The sequence below is a fragment of the Nothobranchius furzeri genome, chromosome 15, assembly GCF_043380555.1.
Source record: "Nothobranchius furzeri strain GRZ-AD chromosome 15, NfurGRZ-RIMD1, whole genome shotgun sequence".
Lineage (NCBI taxonomy): Eukaryota > Metazoa > Chordata > Actinopteri > Cyprinodontiformes > Nothobranchiidae > Nothobranchius > Nothobranchius furzeri.
In genome coordinates, this window is record NC_091755.1 from 59,106,078 (window position 1) to 59,128,375 (window position 22,298).

At 43.9% G+C, this 22,298-nt stretch overlaps 1 protein-coding gene across 1 annotated transcript in view; it reads right to left on the bottom strand.

Moving 5' to 3' along the window:
• Window positions 1–22,298, bottom strand: part of LOC107390975 (metabotropic glutamate receptor 7) — a 109,641-nt gene that overhangs the window by 50,110 nt on the left and 37,233 nt on the right. Inside the window, exon 2 of the mRNA XM_070545061.1 lies at window positions 5,732–5,948. Coding sequence (XP_070401162.1) covers window positions 5,732–5,948 — 217 coding nt within the window. The remainder of the gene's footprint in view (window positions 1–5,731; window positions 5,949–22,298) is intronic.

Genomic DNA, 22,298 nt, shown 5'->3' on the forward strand with positions numbered 1-22,298 from the left:
CATTTTTGGCCGCTTATCCGGGGACAGGTCGTGGAGGCAGCAGCATAAACTCAGGAAGTTGTGCGGGTTGCCTCATGATCGGATGGTCCTCCTGCAGAGGTATTCTGCTGTTGTGTCCTTGGGCAAGACACTTCACCCAACTTGCCTGTGTTGGTGGTGGTCAGAGGGGCCAACGGCACCAAATGGCAGCCTCGCCTCTGTCAGACCTGTCAGACCTCCCCAGGCTAAAAAGTTGCTTACCATCACTAGCGGTGTGTGAATGTGAGAGTGCATGAAAGCGTCTTTGAGTGTCCTAAACAGCGCTATATAAGTTTGAAAGTTATTATTATTATTATTATTATTATTAGTATTATTATAAGCAGAGAGCCCCAGACTTCCCTCTCCCCAGACACTTGGGCCAGCTCCTCCAGGAGAATTCTAAGCAGTTCCCTGCCCAGCTCCCTTCCAGCGTGTCCTGGGTCTTCCTTTGGTCTCCTCCCAGTTGGATGTGCTTGGAAAACCTCAACAGGGAGGCATCCAGGAGGCATCCTAACCAGATGCCCGAGCCACCTCAACTAGCTCCTTTCTACTCTAATCCTTAATGACAGAGCTTCTCACCCTATCTCTAAGGGAGAGCCCAGACACCCTACGGAGAAAACTCATTTCGGCATCTTGAATCTCATTCTTTTGGTCACTACCCAAAGCTCGTGACCATACGTGAGATTTGGAGCGTAGGTCCAGTAGGTAAATTGAGAGCTTTGCTGTCTAGCTCAGCTCTCTCTTCAGCACCACAGACCGGTACAACACCTGCATCACTGCAGACGCAGCACCAATCCGCCTATCGATCTCGCGCTCCATCTTTCTCTCACTCGTGAACCAAACCCAATGGTGCTTAAACTCCTCTACTTGAGGCAGCACGTCATCCCTGACCTGGAGAAGGCCTTCTACCTGCTTCCGATTCAAGATCATGATCTCAGATCTGTTGAATCCTTTCTGCACAAAAAGAAGGCATTTTTCTTTCTGAGACCAAAATTGCTGATTATTTATTTACATACATTACTGCAACATATTACCAAACCGCACCACAAACCTCTGACGTCTGCATCACATTTTATTACTATGTCAGAGAGAGATTAATGATCATAACAGATGATTTCATGAGGCTGTTGGAAGTTCCCTGCTAAGCTGCTGATCCATAGGTCATGAACTGCATTAACTTCTTCAGTTGTTTACCCTCAGTGCCTCGAGATCCGAAAATGCAGGGTGAGGAACCCAGCACTGTCCTTTTGCTTGATAACAGACAGATCCTTTTAAGTTTGAAGCTGATGATTTGGACTCTATCTCTTGCCTCCCTGCTCACCTTCACCCTCCAAACCAGAACCTCATGTGGGTCCATAATCCTGCAATTATATTCATCATCCCAACAGTCAAAGGCAGACCTGCTCCTCAATTTCCTGCCTGAACACTAGGGAGCAAATCAAAGTGGGCTGACATTCAGTTTTTATTCATGTTCTACATCTCTGTGCCCCTTCATATCCTGTTTGACTTTCCACCGCTGGTCTGGGACATGATGATGTTGAGGGGGTCATGAAGAAGAATTCTGGTCTATAAATACAACACACTATAAGGGACGTGCAGATGCATCCTACTTCTTCCCCTTTTTATATTTGACACTTCACTGTTGGGCTAAAACCTGGGATAGACTGCACTGGGACCATGTGTAGGAAGGGTGTGCATGCATGCAACAAAATGTGCTGTATGTCCTTTTCTGTTTAACAACTGTGGAAATACATCTAGATCTAGAATATCATGAAAAAAAAACAATATTTACTGTCATTCATTTCAGAGTCAAACTCGTATATTATATAGATTCATCACAGAGAATTAAATATTTAAAGCCAGTCTGGTAATTTTGATAATTATACAGATAATGAAAACCTAAAATTTTATAGTTAGGGAAATGTCAAACAGTGAAAAATCGTGCTGTCACACCCTAGTCATCTATCTTCAAACACCTACAGAGGATTTCTGACCTTCTCAGTCTGGGTCAGTGGGCTACACAATCATGGGAAAAACTGCAGACATGACAGATGTCCAGAAGACAGTCAAGGACACTTTCTAAAGGAAATGAAGTCACACAAGGTCAACGCTGAAGAAGCTCGTTGATGATAGAGTGCTCTATTTAAACATGTTCATAGAACATCTAAGAGGATTGTCAAGATGAATCCATTACTCCTGAACCAGTAAAGAATTAGAGGAGTTTCTCCTGGGCTAAGGTGAAAATAAACTAAATGTTTGCTCTAAAATCTTCTTTTCAGATAAAAGTAAAGTAAGTAAAGTCTGCAGGTCATTTGGGAATCAAGGTCTGGGTGAAGATGATCAGAATCTTTGTTGTTTGAAGTCCAGGGTGATGTTTCTGCAGTCAATGATGATTTTGGTACCATGTCATCTGTTAGTCTGCAGTCAACTCAGCTGTCTATTTCAGAGCTCGTCATGCTTCCTGCTAACAAACTTTATGGAGATGTTGATTTCATTTTCCCGCAGGACTTGAAACCTGCCCAGACGGACAAAACCAAAAGCTGATTTATTGGTACTCTTGTAATTGATTGGCCAACAAACCGGCCTGACATGAACTATAGAGACTATAATTGTGAAGAAGAACGGAGAGGCCAACCAAGCACTGAGAGTATAGAAATTCACACACTTCTCAGATGCTTTAATCATGTGATGATGGTGAAACTGACCTCCATCTTAAAAGGCCCCTCCCACCCACTGCATTCCACTGTGGAGACCATGGACAGCTCCTTCAGCGACAGACTGAGACATCCCAGGTGTAAAACAGAACACTCGCGCTCCAGGTCATTTATCCCCTTTCCAGTAAGAGTGTTTAACTGGTACTGGCATTATTCTGGTACACGATAACATCAGTGCAATACTCAGTATGTGTTCAATACTTGTGCAATACTGGATATAGTATGTCTGTGTCCCTTATGCTTTATGTTTCTTGGAAAGTCAATTTTCTTTTTTATTTATTTGTTGTTCTAATTGTTGAAGGTTACACCAATAACCTACTGCCTTTGTTTATTTACCTGTACTTTTGTTATTATTATTATTATTATTATTATTCCTTTTCTCTAAGTGTACGTGCTGCTGTAACAAGTACATTTCTCCAGATTAATACATTCTATTCTATTCTATTTGCAGATTCTGTGCAAGTTCTGCTCAAAACAACATAAATGTGACTTCCTGTTTGGTCCTAAATGCCCTATAGGTCAACAATTGTAAATTGAGTGTATTCCATATTTAGCAGGAAGTTAACTCTTTGCACATTTAGCTACTTGTGACAAAGCTGAGGTAATTAAGTTTTTTGAAAAATGTTCTTCTTTAATTTTCTGAGCAGTACAAGCCCTCTTTGACTCAACAGCAACATATAAACAGGCAGACATCCCATACCCCACCCCGTCATCACAGTTAGAACAGGATCTGAGAGTTGCATTGTGTTGGCAACATACTCCAATCAATTCCACAGTGATACTTTGTGGGAGGTTTTCCTCAAATGCAAGTCATTTTCTTTTATCTGATGGGAAAACTGAACTCCATCACTCTGGCTCGAGTCCAGACAGACACAGAAAAGTACAAACAAGATTTATCTCTGCCAGATTCACCTGGAGCCAGATAGAAGTTGCACAGAGTGAAAACGCCCAAACAGATGAGAGACGGTGGAAGTGGAAAAAAGAGAGAGAGAGAAGGGAAAAAAAGATGGAAAAGATCAATACAGGCTGACCATCACTCCAGTCTCAGCTTGGGGTAATGGGCACCCATATTGCATTAGTGCGCGAGATGGTTCTCCTTGAAGTGGTGAAGCGAGAATCCTACTAATGCATCTGACATTTTGCCGCAACAGAACCGGGCAGCTACACAGGGATGTCTCAGGGCATTTCGGATCAACTTGCACAGACGCTGCAGCAACATCCACCAAACAATACTGTTGTTGTTCTTGGTATCTTTAATCACAGAACACAGAATTGTCCAGAATGGTGCATATTCAGTTCACTCCATTCCAGCGAGTTTTAACGGAGAGCCAGTGCTGCTGAATGAGTGCTGCAACTGTGCAGTCATGCTATTATGTAATTAATGTGTTTATTAAAGATAAATCCTTGGGTACAGGAAGCTTTTCTTCACAGGATATAATTCTCATTTGTATATGAATACACAATAATGCAGAGACTGGAGCTCAGCAGCAAGAGAGCGAGTGCAACGCAACAATGCCTATAATTCCTTACCTCTTGTGGAGCTGTTTGGGAATCATAATTATATCACGGTGTTTACTGTTCTTTGCATAAGAAAGAAAAAAAAACATTTGTAGAAATGTGTCTGAGAAAAGCAGCTAGAAGAAATGGTGTTTATTTCAGACTTCAGATGAATTGAGACTTCTAAATCAAGCCTTCAATCAGGACTGTTCCTAATTCACCCCTACGCAAAATACTTCATCTCCTTCCCTTTCCACCCCCTCCCTCTTTCCCCCTCCATTGATGCAAATTACACAGCCACAAACAGCGTCTTAAAGTTTTAGTGAGTGATCACACTGGACATGAATGCACACCGATTAAATATTCATGCATGTTAGATTTCTGATCGGTGCCTGTGGGATATCATTAGCTTTCCTTATTCTGGAGGTTTCTGCACATTAGTCTATTAGATAAATAGATGGTGCTCACTCCCAGTAAATTTACAGGAATTAGATTGGGATCCACAGAGGTGGAGGTGGGAAGCACAGAAACACTGTTGTTTAATCAGGCTGCATTTAGTAATGAGGCACCTTTTGGCTTTATTTTGCAGAAAAACTGATGCAGCAAACTGTAGGAGGTCTCTGCAGACTCCAGAGAAAGGCCGCGTGAACCACGTGTGATTTTATAAAGCAAGCTGACCCGCTGTCCTGTACACAAGCAGAGTTTATTCTGCCGATAGCGCTAACTGCTGATTGTGAGTGCATACCAACAGCATCACCTGCATGGAAGAAAACCGATGAGTCAATCGTGCGCACACTTTTCAGACCCGTTTGAGGCAAAACCACGGGTGAGTGTCTGAATACAAATCTTTTTAATCTAAACCCTCCTATCAAAAAATTGTTTGATTGAAATCAGATTTCTTTCTTTGATCTAATACAGAATCCAACAAGCTCTGGTCACAAGATGTTTATTTATTTAAGTGTTTACCTACGTTTCCACTTTATTTGCTCAATGAGGCATTTAGATATTAGTTAATAAAAAAATAGAACTTGCAACTTGTAACTGATCTTTATTACGGATCTTTAAGTCAGAGAATCTCACTGCAATAAAGAACAGAAGTTCAAAAGTGATAAATGTAAGGCAAAGCCACATACTCTCTATCAAATTAAAGATAATATTTTAAATATTAAGTTCTAATCTGTATGTACGTGTAGAAAAAACATGTTTTGGCTTTAAAATAAAAACCTGCCACATAAGTGAAACAAATCCTCACTGATGTGATAGTGGATTTTCTCTGCCAGCTGTTTCTCTGTCTACATTTCCACTCACACCCCACAACTCACTGGAGAGCTAAAGCAGTTGCCAAGCAGATTAATTATTCATCCACCCCAAACAGATTTTACAACAAATAGAAAATTCAAACGTATCTTCTTCTGAGAGAGTGCAAATGCATTTTGTAATTTAAAGACCTTTTGAAATTGGAGTTTAATGTTCTGTTTCTTTCCATCTCTGATCACTTTTACCTGCTTCCTTGGAGAGCTGTGTGAAGGCCTCCACTCCCTTCTCCCCGTAGCTGCCTTCTGAGGCGATGGTGGAGACGTAGGTCCAGTCCAGGGCTCGGATGATGTCCACCATGGCCTGGGCCTGGAACGAGTCTGGGGGAACCACCCGTGAGAAGAAGTCGTAGCGCCTGTCGTCGCTCAGCTCTGGGGCTGTGGACGCGTAACTGATCTGAGGGATCTGGAGGAGAAGAGTTGCAGAAAGAGTGGAGAAAGTTTACTCATAGGTTGTTGGCATTCTGGTGCAGCATGGCAGGAGTTGCTATGGCGACTGATCTGACAAATCGCATTTTGGAACGATTGTGTTTAAAAATGCTTCCTATTTCTTGTGCAGTGCACTCCATTCAGTGTCTGCCGGTTTATTAAAGTGTTCTCAGATTATTATTCTGACTGTGATATTTGTGCACCGTGAAACGTCGGCTCGGGGCTCTGAGAAATCCCCACAGCGGGATGAAAAAGCATTCCTCTGCCACCAGCTCCACAATGCAATGCAAAGTGCCACATATTATAGATAGTGTTTGCCAGGGTCAGCTAAAGACTTAAGAAGCAGTTTAGTGCAACACACTTTCTTGCCAAGAGTTAGATAATAACACTGATTCACTCTGAGTGCTGAATGTAAAGCCTCGTCTTGAGTAATAAAGCAGAAACATGAGAAACAAGTGGTCTGTCTGTGTCTAAAGGTGATAAAACGTTAATCCTCCAAAGAGAAAAATATTGTCATTTGACATTTCTGGCAACACCCTGCCGATATGCGTGTTAGCAGGTCTTAGCAGCAGATAAACATGCAGGATATGAGGCTGGCAGGAGAAGCACTAGGATTGGTTTGGCTAGAAGAAGCTCTCATTAGACAATGCACACATCGGGCTATGAACGTTTAATGTAACACAGAAACAGGAAAAAAACAAGTCTGAAAACTTTTAAACAGTACTTTGCATGCTGCATGAGAGAATATGAGCACAAACATTATTCAGTCTTTTCAGAAACAAACCTGCACATTTAAAGGCACACTTGGCAGTTTGGCTTGCTTTTAAGGTCTCCCCAGCCTTCATTAGTGTCTACAGTGGTGATTCATCAATAAATGAAACAAATCAGCTGTGTTCATGATCTAAAACATGCAGGAAACGCGCTGGAAACAGCAGTATGTCAGCTCAATTGTAGTAGCTCAAGTGTAACAGGTGCTGGACCAGCACTCTGAAGTTGCAAATGTGGTATTTTGTCCGGAGAGGGCGGTGGAGGTCTGTATAACATTTCATTTACCCTGGAAAGTGTTATTTTAGCACATGCTGTCTCAAGAAAATGATTTAAAACTATGAAAATGTTGCACAGTATCCTTTTAAAAGATACAAATGTCAATAGCTAATCATTTGAGTATAATGTAATATTTCACATAGAATAATACTGCCTGTGTTTGGTCTGTTGCAGTACTGTCACTTTAAAATGTTGCTTATCACAGAAAATGTCTTTACAGCACTTTTTATCAGCTAGCGGCAGCAATTTTAAGTCCCCCCCACCAATGAGACCTTATTCTGTCTCAATCTTCCCGTAATATACTGGAGCAGGCTGGAAAATTCACTATATTCCACCTGTGAAGCAGACTGTCCTCAGACACTTACGGGACAGAGACATGCAGATTTAACACCCATAACCTGTTTGCAAACATGACATGTTTCCCAACACATTTTTCATTTATATGATAATTTGTCTCCTCCAGTGTCCTTTATTTGTGAGTTTTGAATCATATCTCAAGGTCTCCTCAGTCGTCTCTCACAGCTCGGGTATCTTTCTGTGACAAATTGCATCAAATCAAATCTAATCAGTTAAATTTACATTTGAACTTTGTAGTTCTGGATATTTGTAATTAAGTCTTCTGCTTTCTGCTGAAAAACAGTAACAGAGTGCTTAAACTTACTGTTTTCAAAGTGAAGAATGAACTTTCAGGACTCGTAGTTAAGAAAATAAACTGCATGAGTTAACAAATGCTGGTGAACTATGATCCCTAAAGCGAGCAGCAAAATCACTCCTCATCCCATCAAACGCACTGTTGCAGTGAAGTTTAATGGAAGTGGACACAAATAAATGAGTGTCACAGGGACATAAAATGGCTCCCTTTGGTCAAGCTCCACAAAAATGCACGCTCGTCAGTTTGGTTAATGTCTAAAAACCAGTTAATAGCCTGCAGGTGCTTCTGTTACCACCAAACCTCTATTTGGATTGACAGACGTGAACATGTGGGCTGTCGTGGGCAGGATGACTTTAGATAACTTTGATCTGAAATGGTCATCAAATTTAAAACTCTGTTATTTTGGTCATAATTACATTGAAAATCTATTTAAAAAACTGATTCAAACTGCTAATTACTGTTAGAATGAACCTTCCTGTCTTCTTTATTTGTCCAAAAAGTCAGTTTGTATTGAAAAAAAAGTGCTAAGAAAAACAAATACTGTGGCTTTTAAGTTCAGTAAGAGCTCATCTTGAGGAGTAGAACGATAGAAATTCTTTAACTGCAAACTGTGCATTCCTCTAATTAGAGTAGAAACCAGAGCCTGGACTGTAGGGCAGCATTGGCCATCATAGGTATAGGAACAGAATCAGTCATGCGTAGCTAAGGGTGGTCAGGTATAAAGAGAGGGTTGACATAAGATCAATATGATTGAAAAAGGGTATGCTTGGCTTTCTGTATCCTTTCCAACTACAGAACTTAATTGAACAGCGGAGCAACATGTCTGGGTTTGTAGCGCCTGTGCAATTCTTCCATCTCATCCCATTTCACCCACTTTGACTGTCATTAAAGGTGCTCCCACGTTTTTTGCAAACAAACTGTTAAATAAGACTAAAAAAATCATCTAATTAATAAAGCTTTCCAGTAGGGATGGACAATATATCGGCATCAATATCGGTATCAGCCGATGTTAATCATTTTGTAACATCGTTATCGGTTTGTTAAATAAAATTGGGCCGATATTCACAACCAATATTTTTTCCATCTCGTCTCCATTTGTTTGATTGTTTCAGAGGGCGAGGGGGGCTATACATAATAGTTTTGTCATGTGAACAGTGAAGGAAATTATCTCAGAACTGTAAATATGTGTGGTGTGTGTACATAATAACGTAAATTCAGCTTTAATAATTTTCATTCTATACAAAATCTTCTGATTTTAAGAAGCATTAATGTCAGCATATCGATTTAGGCAATAATCGGTTATCGGCCATGACAGTGATCTTAATATCGGATATCGGTATCGGCCCCAAAATTTCATATTGGTGCATCACTAGTTTCCAGGTAAATCATGATAGTGGCAATCTACGAAAACTGAAGAATGAAGTTTTCCATTTATAAAAGCAGTCAGTAGTTTGATGGCTTGTATGTAGATTTAATGCATCCTGAGAAATGTTTAACTTTATTAAGCAGTTTTATTTTACTAATTTGTAGCATGTTGAAGTAAGAATACACCAATGAAATGACGATGGGTTAACCAGTAGCAGCGGAGGCTTTTACCTTAGTCAAATGGTACAGTAAGATCTAAAATGTGACAAATTAAAACCTAAAGCCTCAAATCTCTCTTTTCTTGGTCTCCTTCTGTTTAGAGAGGCAAGCAAAAATGTATCTTCATAGGTTTTTCATCTCTAATGTTCAAAATACAGCATGACAGTTTTACAGTGAAGGGCCCAGTCCCAATACTTCTACCCTTGCGCTCCTCAGTTCCTGTTCAGGGGTGCGAGTGCGTTGCATGTCCTGATTCTCAAGTGCAGAAGTTGACCACGCCCACATTGTACCCTTGATTTGCACTTTGCTGAAGTCTGCATCAATGTGGACTTCTGCAAAGGATGTTACCCACAATCCATTAGCCTGGCCGGCCATGCCAATGCTTTCTTATGGGAGTTCAAATTTAAATGACCCCACCCCCTGAGAATTCTAACTGAGCCAATCAGCGCTGAGCAGCGCACGTCACACACCGCGACGCTCAGCTTCTCATAAACAACAAAGATGGCATCTGAAGCAGAGTTTGCTGTGGCTCTTTTCTCTGTTCTAACACACACAAGAAGAAGAAGTGATGAAAGCCTTCTAAAGAAAGATGTTTGCACCGTCGTCAGACGCCATCTTTGACTACAACTAAAAAACTACAGCGTTGCACGATACAGCCATCATTTCCACCTTTTCACTGATTGGTTAGTTTCTCATAAACAACAAAGATGGCATCTGAAGCAGAGTTCGCTGTGGCTCTTTCCTCTCTTCTAAAAGGACATGGACATGTCTTTAAAACCACAACAAGAAGAAGTGATGAAAGCCTTTCTTCTAAAGAAAGATGTTTGCACCATCGTCAGATGTCATCTTTGACTACAGCTAAAAACTACAGCGTTGCACGATACAGTTATCATTTCCACCTTTTTACTGACTGGTTATTTTTAAGCTGGCTAGTCCCGCCCCTCATGGTGCTTTCTGCCTCTGTGTAGAATAGACAGGAGGGCGAGTCTGGCAGGCCAGGCTACTTCCATTGCTGCGTGTGAATTTTGAGAAGAAGGCGGAGCAATGGCTCAAGTGCCCTTTCTGAAGAAAATGTATTTTCAAGTGTAATTATCAAAACATTAACCCTCTCAGGCTCAAAATAAGTTTTGATGAAAGGACGAACAACTATGTCCTTCACGGTTACTTCTGAGTTAAAAAATGCTCACGAAATTGTCACAGTCTGGGTAGCTCTCCTGTTTGTTTTCCCTGAGTTTCCCTGCAGGTGGGTGTGGCTGAGATTCCCCAGCTGTTTGGCATCGTCATCATGGCACCAGAGTATTTAAGGAGCAGCGTGACACTTCTCCACACTGGTTGATTACTCAGTTTGGGTAGATCTGTTTGCCAGTCCTGCTCTTAAGACAAGTGATCTGCTTATTGGTATTTTAACCAACACATTCTCACTCCCAGCACATCAAAAACAACAGCTTGGTCAGCCACCCTCCGCATCAGACCCCTGATGCCAAAAGTGCCCTTTTTCGTCACTTATGTGCGAAAAGGGGTTTTTCCCTTTTCTGACTGCAGATCCCAATGCAGCGTAAAACTGACGCGATGGGATGTCCACAGCCAGGGCACCAAACAAGCTCATTGCACCTCACCCTAACCTTATCCTCTTTTATTTAACCTTTCCCTCACTCCTATCCTAACCTTAACCATCTTGCTAGCGAACACATTAGTGATGTGTCGGTCACTCTAAAAGCTGGCTCTGTGAAAGGAACGGAGGGAGCCGCCTCGTCATTGGTCGGGTTTGGACCGAGGCAACGCGCGGGGGAGGTTTCAACTACCAAGGTGGAGGTTAAAAGTAGAGGGTATTTGTAACCTCCCCCTCACCAGATGGTTTGTTCTACCGTTCCCCTTGGGCAGCAAATACAAAAATTCACAGTCAGAATGCATGGGAAACAAACGCTTGATCACAGTGAGGGTAAGGTTTTAGGTAGCAAGAGGGTTAAGGTTAGGATGAGGGTGAGGGGAAGGTTGTAAATAGCAAATCGTTAAGGTTTCGGTGCGGTTAAATGAGCTGGTTTGGTGCCGCATCAGCGGACATCCCATCGCGTCAGTTTTACGCTGCATTAAGATCTGCAGTCAGAAAAGGGAAAAAACCCTTTTCGCACATAAATCCTCATTCATGCTTCTGCGTCTGTGTCAGTGCGGAGACACGCAACGCCATTATCCGTCCATGCGGGCCTGCTGGAGAGCCCCGCAAGGACGTACAGAGTTGAGCTCTCTTTTCTACACATCCGTCCGTCGGCACAGAGAACGCAAACTTGTGACTGGTCAGGGCACCACTGTCGTCTACACAGCCACCATTGCGCCCTCAAAAACATAAAGAGAGCCGGGAATAACTAGTGGCAGACACGGAGAAGCTTGAAGAATACCTCGCGAATAAAACTCTAAAAATATGAACGTTTAATTCCCCCGTGAATGGAGGAGTGAAAGGATGCGCAGCAGGCATTTTATTTATGGACGGAAATGACAGGAAACATGGGTTTAGAGGTGGCGAGCACATGAAGAGGTGGAGGAGAATGAGAGACAAATTTGTCCGTGTTAAAAAGTCTCTTATATACAAAAAAACACAATATAAACACACTATCTTAGACCGGATACATGACAGGATACCACAGAACAGCACTACACCCTCTGTTGTCCTGGTGGGGAATTGCTTTGCAACACTCCCCAGGAGACAGAGAAGTATGAGGGCAAAATGTCTCCGTCTGTGCCTGCATGTCTCTCCCTGTTGGAGCTGACGGAGAAGCATGAATCAGGCTTTATTGATGAAAAAGGGCACTTTGGCGTCAGGGGTCTGACGCGGAGGGTGGCTGACCAGGCATTTGTTTTTGATGCGCTGGGAGTGAGAATGTGTTGATTTGAACCCACTTAACCCACTCTGCTCAGGTCTTCATCTGTTCCAACTACTCCTACTACCATAACCCTGGATCTTCACACCACGTCTCGCCGCTCCTCTCTGGTCGCCCGCTCTCAGTCCCCCACCTGCTCCTACCTGTTGGATCACCTACTCACCCAGGCCTGACTCACCTCTCCCCCTGCTTTCTTTCAGCCTGAAGAAACGTAAACCAATGAGACTGTCCTTACCTTCTTGCCTTCTGCCCCTAAAACTGTCAGCATACTCACCTCTGTTCTCCTTCCTAGATTCCATCCCGCTGAGCACTCGTCCCGAGTCTGCCGTTATTCCGGCTATTTCGCAGCGCCTTCAGTTCCTGTTTATTCTTCCCCTCATTCTATCATTTTTTTATAAACTAATTTATCTTACCTTCTGTTTACTTATATGTCGTGGGTCAAACACCTGGTACCCAACATGACAGAAATACGTGTGTAGAGTAACCAGGTAGGGAGGTTTTAAAGTTGCAAATCTGCAACGCCTGCCTCCAGAGGGTTAAGTGTGTTATCATTATGTGTATATATAATCATGCTTCTCTGTTGGAAAGAGGCATTACATGTCTGTAGAAAAATATTTTTAGCTGATTACAGTGCGTGTTTTTTGACTCGACATGTCAGTAACTCAGTCACTTATTTTAATTGGTAAATCATTAGACAGCATAGTTATACTTTCCATTAACCCTGATGAACCTAATCGGTTAGGTAGATTACAGGCTTGTCTTGAGGACATAAAAATTGGATGACTCTAAAGTTTTCTTTCAAATCAAGACAAGAGGGAAGTTCTTATCTCTGGACCAGAAATCCAGAAAAGGAAATTGCTTAGTCAATCACCTGACCTGAATGGCATTACATTAATCTCCGAGAACAAAGTAAGGAACCTTGGTGTTATCTTCGACCAGGACATGTCATTCAAATCCCAAGTTAAACAGGTTTGTAGGATTTCCTTTTTCCACCTTTGGAATATTGCTAAGATTAGAAGCATCCTTTCCAGGAGTGATGCTGAAAAACTAGTTCATGCATTTATTACATCAAGACTGGATTACTGTAATTCATTACTCTCAGGAAGTCCACAGAATGTAGTTAAAAGTCCTCAGCTTGTCCAAAATGCTGCAGCTAGAGTTCTGATGAGAATTAAAAAGAGAGATCATATCTCTCCTGTCTTAGCTTCCCTACATTGGCTACCTGTTAAATTCAGAATACATTTTAAGATCCTTCTTCTCACATATAAAGCTCTTAATAATCAAGCTCCATCATACATCAGTGATCTGATTGTTCCATATGTTCCTAACCGAGCACTTCGCTCTCAGGCCTAGTCCACACGTAGTTGGGGTTTTTTAAAAACGAATATCCGCCCCTCCAAAAACTTGCATCCACACCACCGGGTTTAAAAAAAACCTCTGTCCACACGTACCCGGATAAATACGTTGTTAAGGACATGCCAGACCTGTAGGCGGCAGTACTTCCCCCGTTCTTAACCTCGTCCTTCGTCTGTGGTCTTCCGCAAGGAGCAGTAATTCTGCTTGCAAAAACAAACAAGCAGAAAGCGCTTGGACAATTGATGGATCGGGTAGTGACAGAGCGCAGCTCTGAAGGCTTCCATGATGCCGGCTAGTGTAAACACAGGTCGCACACGTGATGTCAGCATTTTTTGTCGCGGAAAGTGACGTTGCGGACCTTAAAACTCCGGTTTTGTCCGTCCACACGCAGACACCCAAAACGGAGAAAACGCAGATCTTCACTTTGGCCGGAGTTTTTAAAAAGATCCATTTTCGTGTGAAAAAACTCAGTTTTCGTGTGGATGACAGGCCAAAACGTAGAAAAATATCTACGTTTTGGCAGATCCCCGGCTACGTGTGGACAGGGCCTCAGACTGCAGGTCTACTGGTGGTTCCCAGAATGGATGGGAGGCATATGTAACGTGCGTAGGAGTAATTTGGGATGACTTGTATTATCAGGACCAGATGTAACCCAGATCAGAAGCTAGGATCAGCCCACAGGAGTAAGTAACACAGAGACAAAATGGAATAGACCGTTAGCTTGGTACCAATATAGAATATATTATGACACTTGTTTAACAATACATACACTGAATAAATAATAATAAACTAATAATAGTTGACAATTTACAGAGAATAAATTACAAATCATCATACGTCAATCCATTGTCCATTAGATAGGGTAACACATGATTGTTGGCAACTTCAAGTTTCAGCGGACCCGAGGACCCGCGAATGGGTCCTAAAGAGTGAGTTCAATGTTCGTGAGGGAGAGAGAGGGGGGATTGTGAAGGATGTGATCAGGGTAATCGCGGCTCGCTGTTGAAGTTGCTGAGGAACAGAGACTTAAAGATGGCTACAGGAGCCTCCTACCAGCCCAACAGTGGTGGAGTGAATTGATTCAGTCTGCCTGACTTGGTTCAGGAACTCAGGGATTCTGGGCTTCCAGTCTAGGTTCTAGTGGGTAGCTCGCCATCCAATGAAGAAAACCTGGCCTGAAAGAACAGGACCAGGTGGTAAAAGTGTTGTATAATACATTCATCCAACAACTGACAATAATAATGTTCACTGGCTATATTTGTATATCTGAGTAAGTCGCTCACACACCAGTAATCATTTAGTCGTTCAGAAAACATTCATCATTGACAATCAAACACAAAAGCATTTAAAGTGCATTATCATTTCCAAATATCTCCATACAAAATAACTCACTACGGAATAACTCCTCAGGCAAGTGGTGCCTTTACTTACAGAAATCACACACAGTAGCCCAAACTAATCAGCCAACCTCATCTGCACTGAAAAGCTAAGCTGATCAGCCCATGGAGTTAAAGTGGGTACCGCTAAAGCTAACAACAACAACTCACCTTTTCCGTCAATCTAAAGCTATCTCCGCGCTCCTTCTTATACGTCCGACAACCGGTAGGGCGTGCAAACAGAAGGGTTAACTTTATACCGACCTGCAGCAACTCCTTTCCCTGTGTCTCCTTACGCTTACCGATCACGTCTGGCTGTGAGCTATTTAACTTCCTGATTGACCTAGATTTGGCCACGTGACCGGCAACGTCGAAGACGTTCCGGCCACTTTATTAGAGACAAGCGGAAAAACTGAAAAAACAAAAACCCCGGACCCATCACCTGGCAACCGGGTTACACCCTCCCCCCTTAAGGTCATGCACCTCTGGAGCATACTACACAACCAGAACAGGAGAGTTAAAACCATTCGTTGCTGCAGTGGAATCAAAAACACTGCCATACGCATCAACCAACCCATGATACAAAATCTGCACCGCCGAAAGAAGAGGATTACCCTTAACGGAATACTGAAGACGGTCAGGTGGTTGCCGGGTCCTGGTAGAGTGACGAACGGGAGGGTCACTAAGCTCATCAGCGTCAGGGGACGAAACCAAATCTGGGGTTGTCTCTGCCCGGCCACGGGGCCCTGAGTCAACATCCTGAAGGGGCATCCCCGGGGTATCCACAGTATCTTCAGTAGATCCACCCTCGTTATGCATCAGGGTATCAGGAGGCTGTAAAGCATCAGGTATCACTGAAGGCTTTCCTGAATCAGGTAAGCAGTCATTTGCTTGTACAGACAGAACCAGATGGTCAGAACCAAGAGCCGGAAGCACATGTACAGATCCAGCTGGAGTAAGAGAGGAGTCAGCGTCTCGGCTGGAAAGTTCATGAGGTGAGAGAAAGCCCTCTGACTTGAACGTAACAGAAGGGGGGGGGACGGAACACAACACAGATCCCACTCAACACCATTGTCACATACATCACCATCTAGCTCTGCATCCATGGAGGATGGACCAGGCGTTGTTGGCCGAGACACAGACATACTCTTGGGAGGTTCAGAGACAACCTCAACTGGGAGAAACCCACAAGGCAGAAGGAGGTCACGATGTAGTGTCCGAGTTGGACCATCAACGTCCTTCTCTGGTCTGACGGTGTAAACCGGAAGGTCACCTGCACGCTTGAGAACCCTGTAGATGTCATGCTCCCATTTATCCTCAAGTTTATGTTTTCCACGCAACCTCACGTTGCGGACCAGAACCCTGTCTCCAACTTCCAGGCAGGAGGGTTTCACACGCTGAGTGAAGCGGGTTCTGTTTCGTTCTGCCAGCTTCGCTGCATTTTTTGAAGCCAGATGATAACTCTCTTGTAATCTTGCCCGCAGATCCTGTACATACTGCAAATGCGACTTGGCTTGGCTCTCTCGCAGCGGTAGCCCAAAAGCTATATCCACGGGAAGACGAGGGGAACGTCCAAACAGAAGCTCATAGCGGGGGTAACCTGTGGCCTCGTTTCGAGTGCAGTTATACGCATGAACAAGGGGTCTTACGTACTCTTTCCATTTCTTCTTCTGCCTGGGTTCCAAAGTGCCCAACATACCAAGCAATGTTCTATTGAAACGCTCGACAGGATTTCCACGTGGGTGGTACGGAGTGGTACGGGTTTTTTCTATGCCCGTCAGGTCACAAAGTTCTTTTATGAGCTTTGATTCAAAATCGGGCCCTTGATCTGTATGGAGACGTTCAGGGATACCGTAATGAACAATGAAATGTTCCCATAAGCATCTTGCCACAGTCTTTGCTTTCTGATTGGCAGTTGGTAGTGCCACTGCATACTTTGTGAAATGGTCTGTGAGGACAAGTACGTTTTTGGTATTACTTTGATCAGGTTCCAATGAGAGATAGTCCATACAGACGAGCTCCAGTGGCCGTGTGGTAACAATGTTAACCAATGGCGCAGCTCGCTCCGGCAAAGCTTTCCTCTTTACACATCGCTTACAGGTCCGGACTTTATTGTCCACATCCGCTGCCATTCTGGGCCAAAAAAATCTTGCACGGACGAGATCAAGAGTTCTTTCCACACCCATATGGCCCATGTCTGTGTGAAGACTGGTTAAAACCATGGACCTCAGCTCTTCAGGTAGAACCAGCTGGAACAACCCCTTCCCTCCCTCCCGTCTCTTCCTGTACAAGATGCCATCCTGCAGCTCAAGGCGGCTCAGCTCCCTGAGCATAATAGCTAAGTCCGGAAGCTCTCGCCTTGCTGTAGAGGGAACTTGCTCTCCAGTCTCTAGCTGGTGAATGACTTCTCTGATGCAGGGATCAGCTCTCTGCTTCTCCTTGATGTCACTGAGAGACAAGGGGGGGACTAATGGGAGTCCATGTTGGGTTTCGTCAGCATAACATGGAGGTATGGCTTCAGCTGCCATGCCCAATGATTCAACCAAGAGTATTGGTCGGTCTGCAGATTCAGGAAACCCACACTTCACCATGCAACCTTGACAAATGGCAGCCACAACTTCGGGTGCAGCTTCACATGCGCCATGATCTTGGGTGAACTGTGCGATTACATCAGAGTCTTCCTGTGCAGAAGTGTCTGCCATATTGGTATGTGGACGTCTAGACAACGAATCAGCATCAACATTCTGCTTTCCGGCTCGGTACTGGAGCTTAAATGTATAAGTAGAGAGAGCAGCGAGCCATTGGTGACTGGCAGCATCCAGTTTCGCTGAAGTGAGGATGTACGTGAGGGGATTGTTGTCTGTAACCACTGTGAAATTGGTCCCATACAAATAGTCATGAAATTTTTCCGTGACACTCCACTTCAATGCAAGAAACTCAAGTTTGTGTGCTGGGTATCTTGATTCGCTTGACGATAACCCATGGCTAGCATACGCTATTACCCGAGGATGCCCCTCCTGTTCCTGGTATAAAGCTGCCCCAAGCCCAGTCACACTAGCATCAGTATGAAGGATGTATGGCAGCTTGGGGTCAGCAAATCCCAGAACTGGTGCAGTTGTCAGTTTATTGATCAAATTCTCAAAGGCTTGCTGACATATCGCAGTCCAGCGCTCTCCAAAAGGCTTCTTTGCATCTTGGGACTTTGCCATGGTGCTGGTCTTTTTGGATGCAGACTTGCGAGTTGAATTAAAGCCTCGAGTCAGCTCGTTTAGCGGTCTCGCTATAGCAGCGTATCCTTTAATAAACCGCCGGTAGTAGCCTGCAAACCCTAAAAATGACCTCAGTTCCTTCAGGGTTTTGGGAGTTGGCCAGGATTTGAGTGTACTTATTTTCTCAGGGTCAGTTTCCACTCCTTGCTCAGACACTATGTGTCCCAAATATCTCACTGATGTCTGGAAAAATTTGCATTTTTCTGGTGACAATTTGAGACCATATTCCTTCAATCGCTTGAGCACACTTAGCAACCGATGTTCATGTTCCTCCAACGTCCGGGAAAAGACAATCAAATCATCGAGGAACACAAGAACTTCTTTCAAGTGCAGATCTCCCATACACTTTTCCATGAGTCGCTGAAATGTACTCGGTGCATTCGTAACACCTTGTGGCATACGATTGAACTCCCAAAATCCGAGAGGAGTTACAAAAGCAGTCTTGGGTTTATCAGCTTCGTTCACCTCAATTTGGTAGTATCCACTTTTGAGATCCAGCACGCTGAACCATTTTGAACCAGTCAATGCAGAGAACGACTCTTCCAGGTTGGGTAGGGCATATGCATCCTTTATGGTTTGCAGGTTCAGCTTCCGATAATCAACACATAAACGGACATCACCGTTTTTTTTTTCGAACAACAACAATAGGTGAAGCATACGGAGACTAAGACTCTCTGATTACTCCAGACTCCAGTAGGTCCTGCAAATGTTTGCGGACAGCCTCAATATCTTGGGGGTGGATAGGTCTGGGTCGGTGTTTAAAAGGAGTTTCCTCATGAAGTTTGGTGTTATGCTTCACTTTGCTGGTTCGTCCAAAATCCAAGTCATGCTGAGAAAAGACTTCAGGTATCTCATTCAGCTTCTGGGTGATGTGTTCTTTCCATTCTGCAGAGAGAGGGGAATCTCCAAAATCATATTGTAGAGTGCTGGGGGAAGTTTCAAGTAGAACAGGAAGAGCATGTGTTAGGATTTGGTTGGATACCGCCAGTGAAGCAATAATACTTGAAGGTGGGATCAATGCCTCTTGGTGTGACTCATTTTTAGGATCACTGGAACAGTTTGAGGCGCGTGCCTAGGGAAAGTAACTAGACAACTTTCAACACATATTGCACCGGGCAATGGTGTGGTAGGATGCTCAACAAGAACACACTGGCCTTTAGGAGGCATGATGCCATGGACAGACCCCTCCACCACAACAGTGCGGCCAGCAGGGATTTGAAATGGACCTTTGCTCCACAGTCTTATTACTCCTTCGCTGTCTGCCGGAGTCTGTTGGTGTTGTAACTGCAACAGGCTCAAGACAGCCCGATAGGCCTGAGCAATGGGCTGAGACCCAGCCAGGTCACTTTGCAGATACAGACTGTACAAGGGTTCCAAAGTGTTCATTCCGATCAGCAGCTGTGACTGGTGCTCTGGGCGTTCTTCTGGGACAACAAGGGCAAGAGTTGACATGTCAATCTCTGCTCCAAATATTTCCTTGGGAAAAGTCACCTCCATTTCTACGTATCTGAGATATGGAACCGCTTGTCCAGCTGCTCCTTCCACTCGCAGGAGGTCATTCAGAGAACTTAGTTGTTTGCCAGTACAATGCTTGTTATAGAATGCCACTGGAATAGTTGTAACTTGCGACCCTGTGTCGAGCAAGCATTGGCATAATTGTCCTGCCACATTCACCTGTGCGGTGCAGCGTGACCCAATGAGTCCTTTCGGCAGTCGAGTCCTTACAGCTGAGGTGGTTTGCATAAGTGTAGCTGTTCTCTTGGGACATTTTTGATCCAAAGCAGTTCCAGTTCGCCCCTCAACTGGAACTTGCGTTAGTTTAACGGCTTATGAGGCAGGTTTAACTTCTGCCTCTTCTGTTGCCTATCAATGAACTGTTTTTTCTTCGCAGCAACAAGAACCGGGTTTGGAGGGTTTTCGCAGGTAACCTTTACATGGCCATCTTCACCACACTGAAAACATTAACCTGGTTTGGGTCCGGCAGGCAGGACTTTTTGACGTGACTTGCCACCCTTCAGACTTGCACCAGATTTACTCTCAGTAGTGGCCTTATAGGAACCGGATTGCTTAGGGTTAGCCGGAGTAGCAGTCAACGAGGCCAGTTGTCTCTGAATGTCGGCCATTTGCTTAGCCAGTTGCTCAGTGGTAGTAGTCAGCGCAGCAACTGCATCTCTTTCCTCACTGCCAAGGTAAGCATATTGGGCATGGGCAGCGGCTCTTGACTTAGTTGAACCAAGATGCTGCTTCATGCGCATCACTTTTTCAGCTTCACGGTCTTCTTCAGTACGTAGAAGCAGCAGAAATTCAGCAAATGATGGTGGCGTCAGCTTGCGCTGTTTGAGCTGCAGTTCAGATATCAATGTACTGTCCCAACACCCTCTACAAAATTGATTTAGCAGATGTCGATTTATTTCTTTATCCGAAACTCCTCCTCTTTTCACAGCTAAACTTAATGCCCCTTGCAGACGTTGTAGATATGCTGATGGCTTCTCACCCGCATCTTGTAATGTATCCATGAACTTAGCATAAAGTTCTTCACCATCTTGAACAATTCCATAAGCTGAATCCAAAATCTGGAGGTAGACAACAAGCTGTGTGTCAAGCTTAAGGTGTTTCACAACATCAGCAGCAGGCGGCAGTAAACTTTCATATATTTTACGTGAACGTTGTAAATCAGATATGGAGGGATCTTTCAACAGGAGATCAACACTAGAGCGCCACGCTTCGTAATCTGTCTCATTCGGAGGTCGTGGCTGTCGGCCAGAAAAACATCTGAGGCGCTGAGCAGACAGATGTACCATTGCACTGTCCTCATTTTTCACTATGTGCTCCACCACATATCGATGAACTTCTGGCGGATTAAGTTCAGGTGCTGGCATGGACGTGCTTGAAAGTCCTGTGGCATGACGAACAGTGGGTTCGGGCTTTGGGAAAACTTTCCTTTCTGGAACTGGTGTAAAATCTTTCCGGGGCTCACCAGCTTTGGCATCTCGTGCGCTCTCACTGTCTTCCAGGGCCTCCTCAACGGGCGTCCTCACTCTAGCAAGGGCTGGGCTCATCTCCTTTATAGAGTGGCCAAGCAGAGACATTACCCCTTTTAAAACTTCGCCGAAGTCCTGTCCGGTAGACTTTGCTAGTTGTTGCAAATCAGAAAGGTAAGTATTAGTTTTTAATTTACCTACTGCGGCAGCACAAACAGTTGCCAATTCAGAAATCGTGTAGACGACTTCATCCCCATCGCACACATAAGTATACGGTAACAGTTGACGCAACGCAGCGATAGCAGCTCCAGAACTAAACTCTACAATCAACCCATGATCAAAAACTGATGTGGATTCTCTAACAAATTCCATTTTTGAGATCGAACCATACTGTTTCAGAAAATCAACAACTTCCTCAGCAGCTTCAGGTTCTTCATCGAACTGTGCCGCTGCCTCCACAAATACTGCATTTGGTATTTTAATGCCATATTTCTCTAGGACATCCATATTTAGGTATGTATAATAGGTGTGTATCATATACTGTGAAGCCAACGATGCACTCCGCTACTGTGTCAACAAACTCCTGGCTGGCTCGCCACAATTTCTGTAACGTGCGTAGGAGTAATTTGGGATGACTTGTATTATCAGGACCAGATGTAACCCAGATCAGAAGCTAGGATCAGCCCACAGGAGTAAGTAGCACAGAGACAAAATGGAATAGACCGTTAGCTTGGTACCAATATAGAATATATTATGACACTTGTTTAACAATACATACACTGAATAAATAATAATAAACTAATAATAGTTGACAATTTACAGAGAATAAATTACAAATCATCATACGTCAATCCATTGTCCATTAGATAGGGTAACACATGATTGTTGGCAACTTCAAGTTTCAGCGGACCCGAGGACCCGCGAATGGGTCCTAAAGAGTGAGTTCAATGTTCGTGAGGGAGAGAGAGGGGGGATTGTGAAGGATGTGATCAGGGTAATCGCGGCTCGCTGTTGAAGTTGCTGAGGAACAGAGACTTAAAGATGGCTACAGGAGCCTCCTACCAGCCCAACAGTGGTGGAGTGAATTGATTCAGTCTGCCTGACTTGGTTCAGGAACTCAGGGATTCTGGGCTTCCAGTCTAGGTTCTAGTGGGTAGCTCGCCATCCAATGAAGAAAACCTGGCCTGAAAGA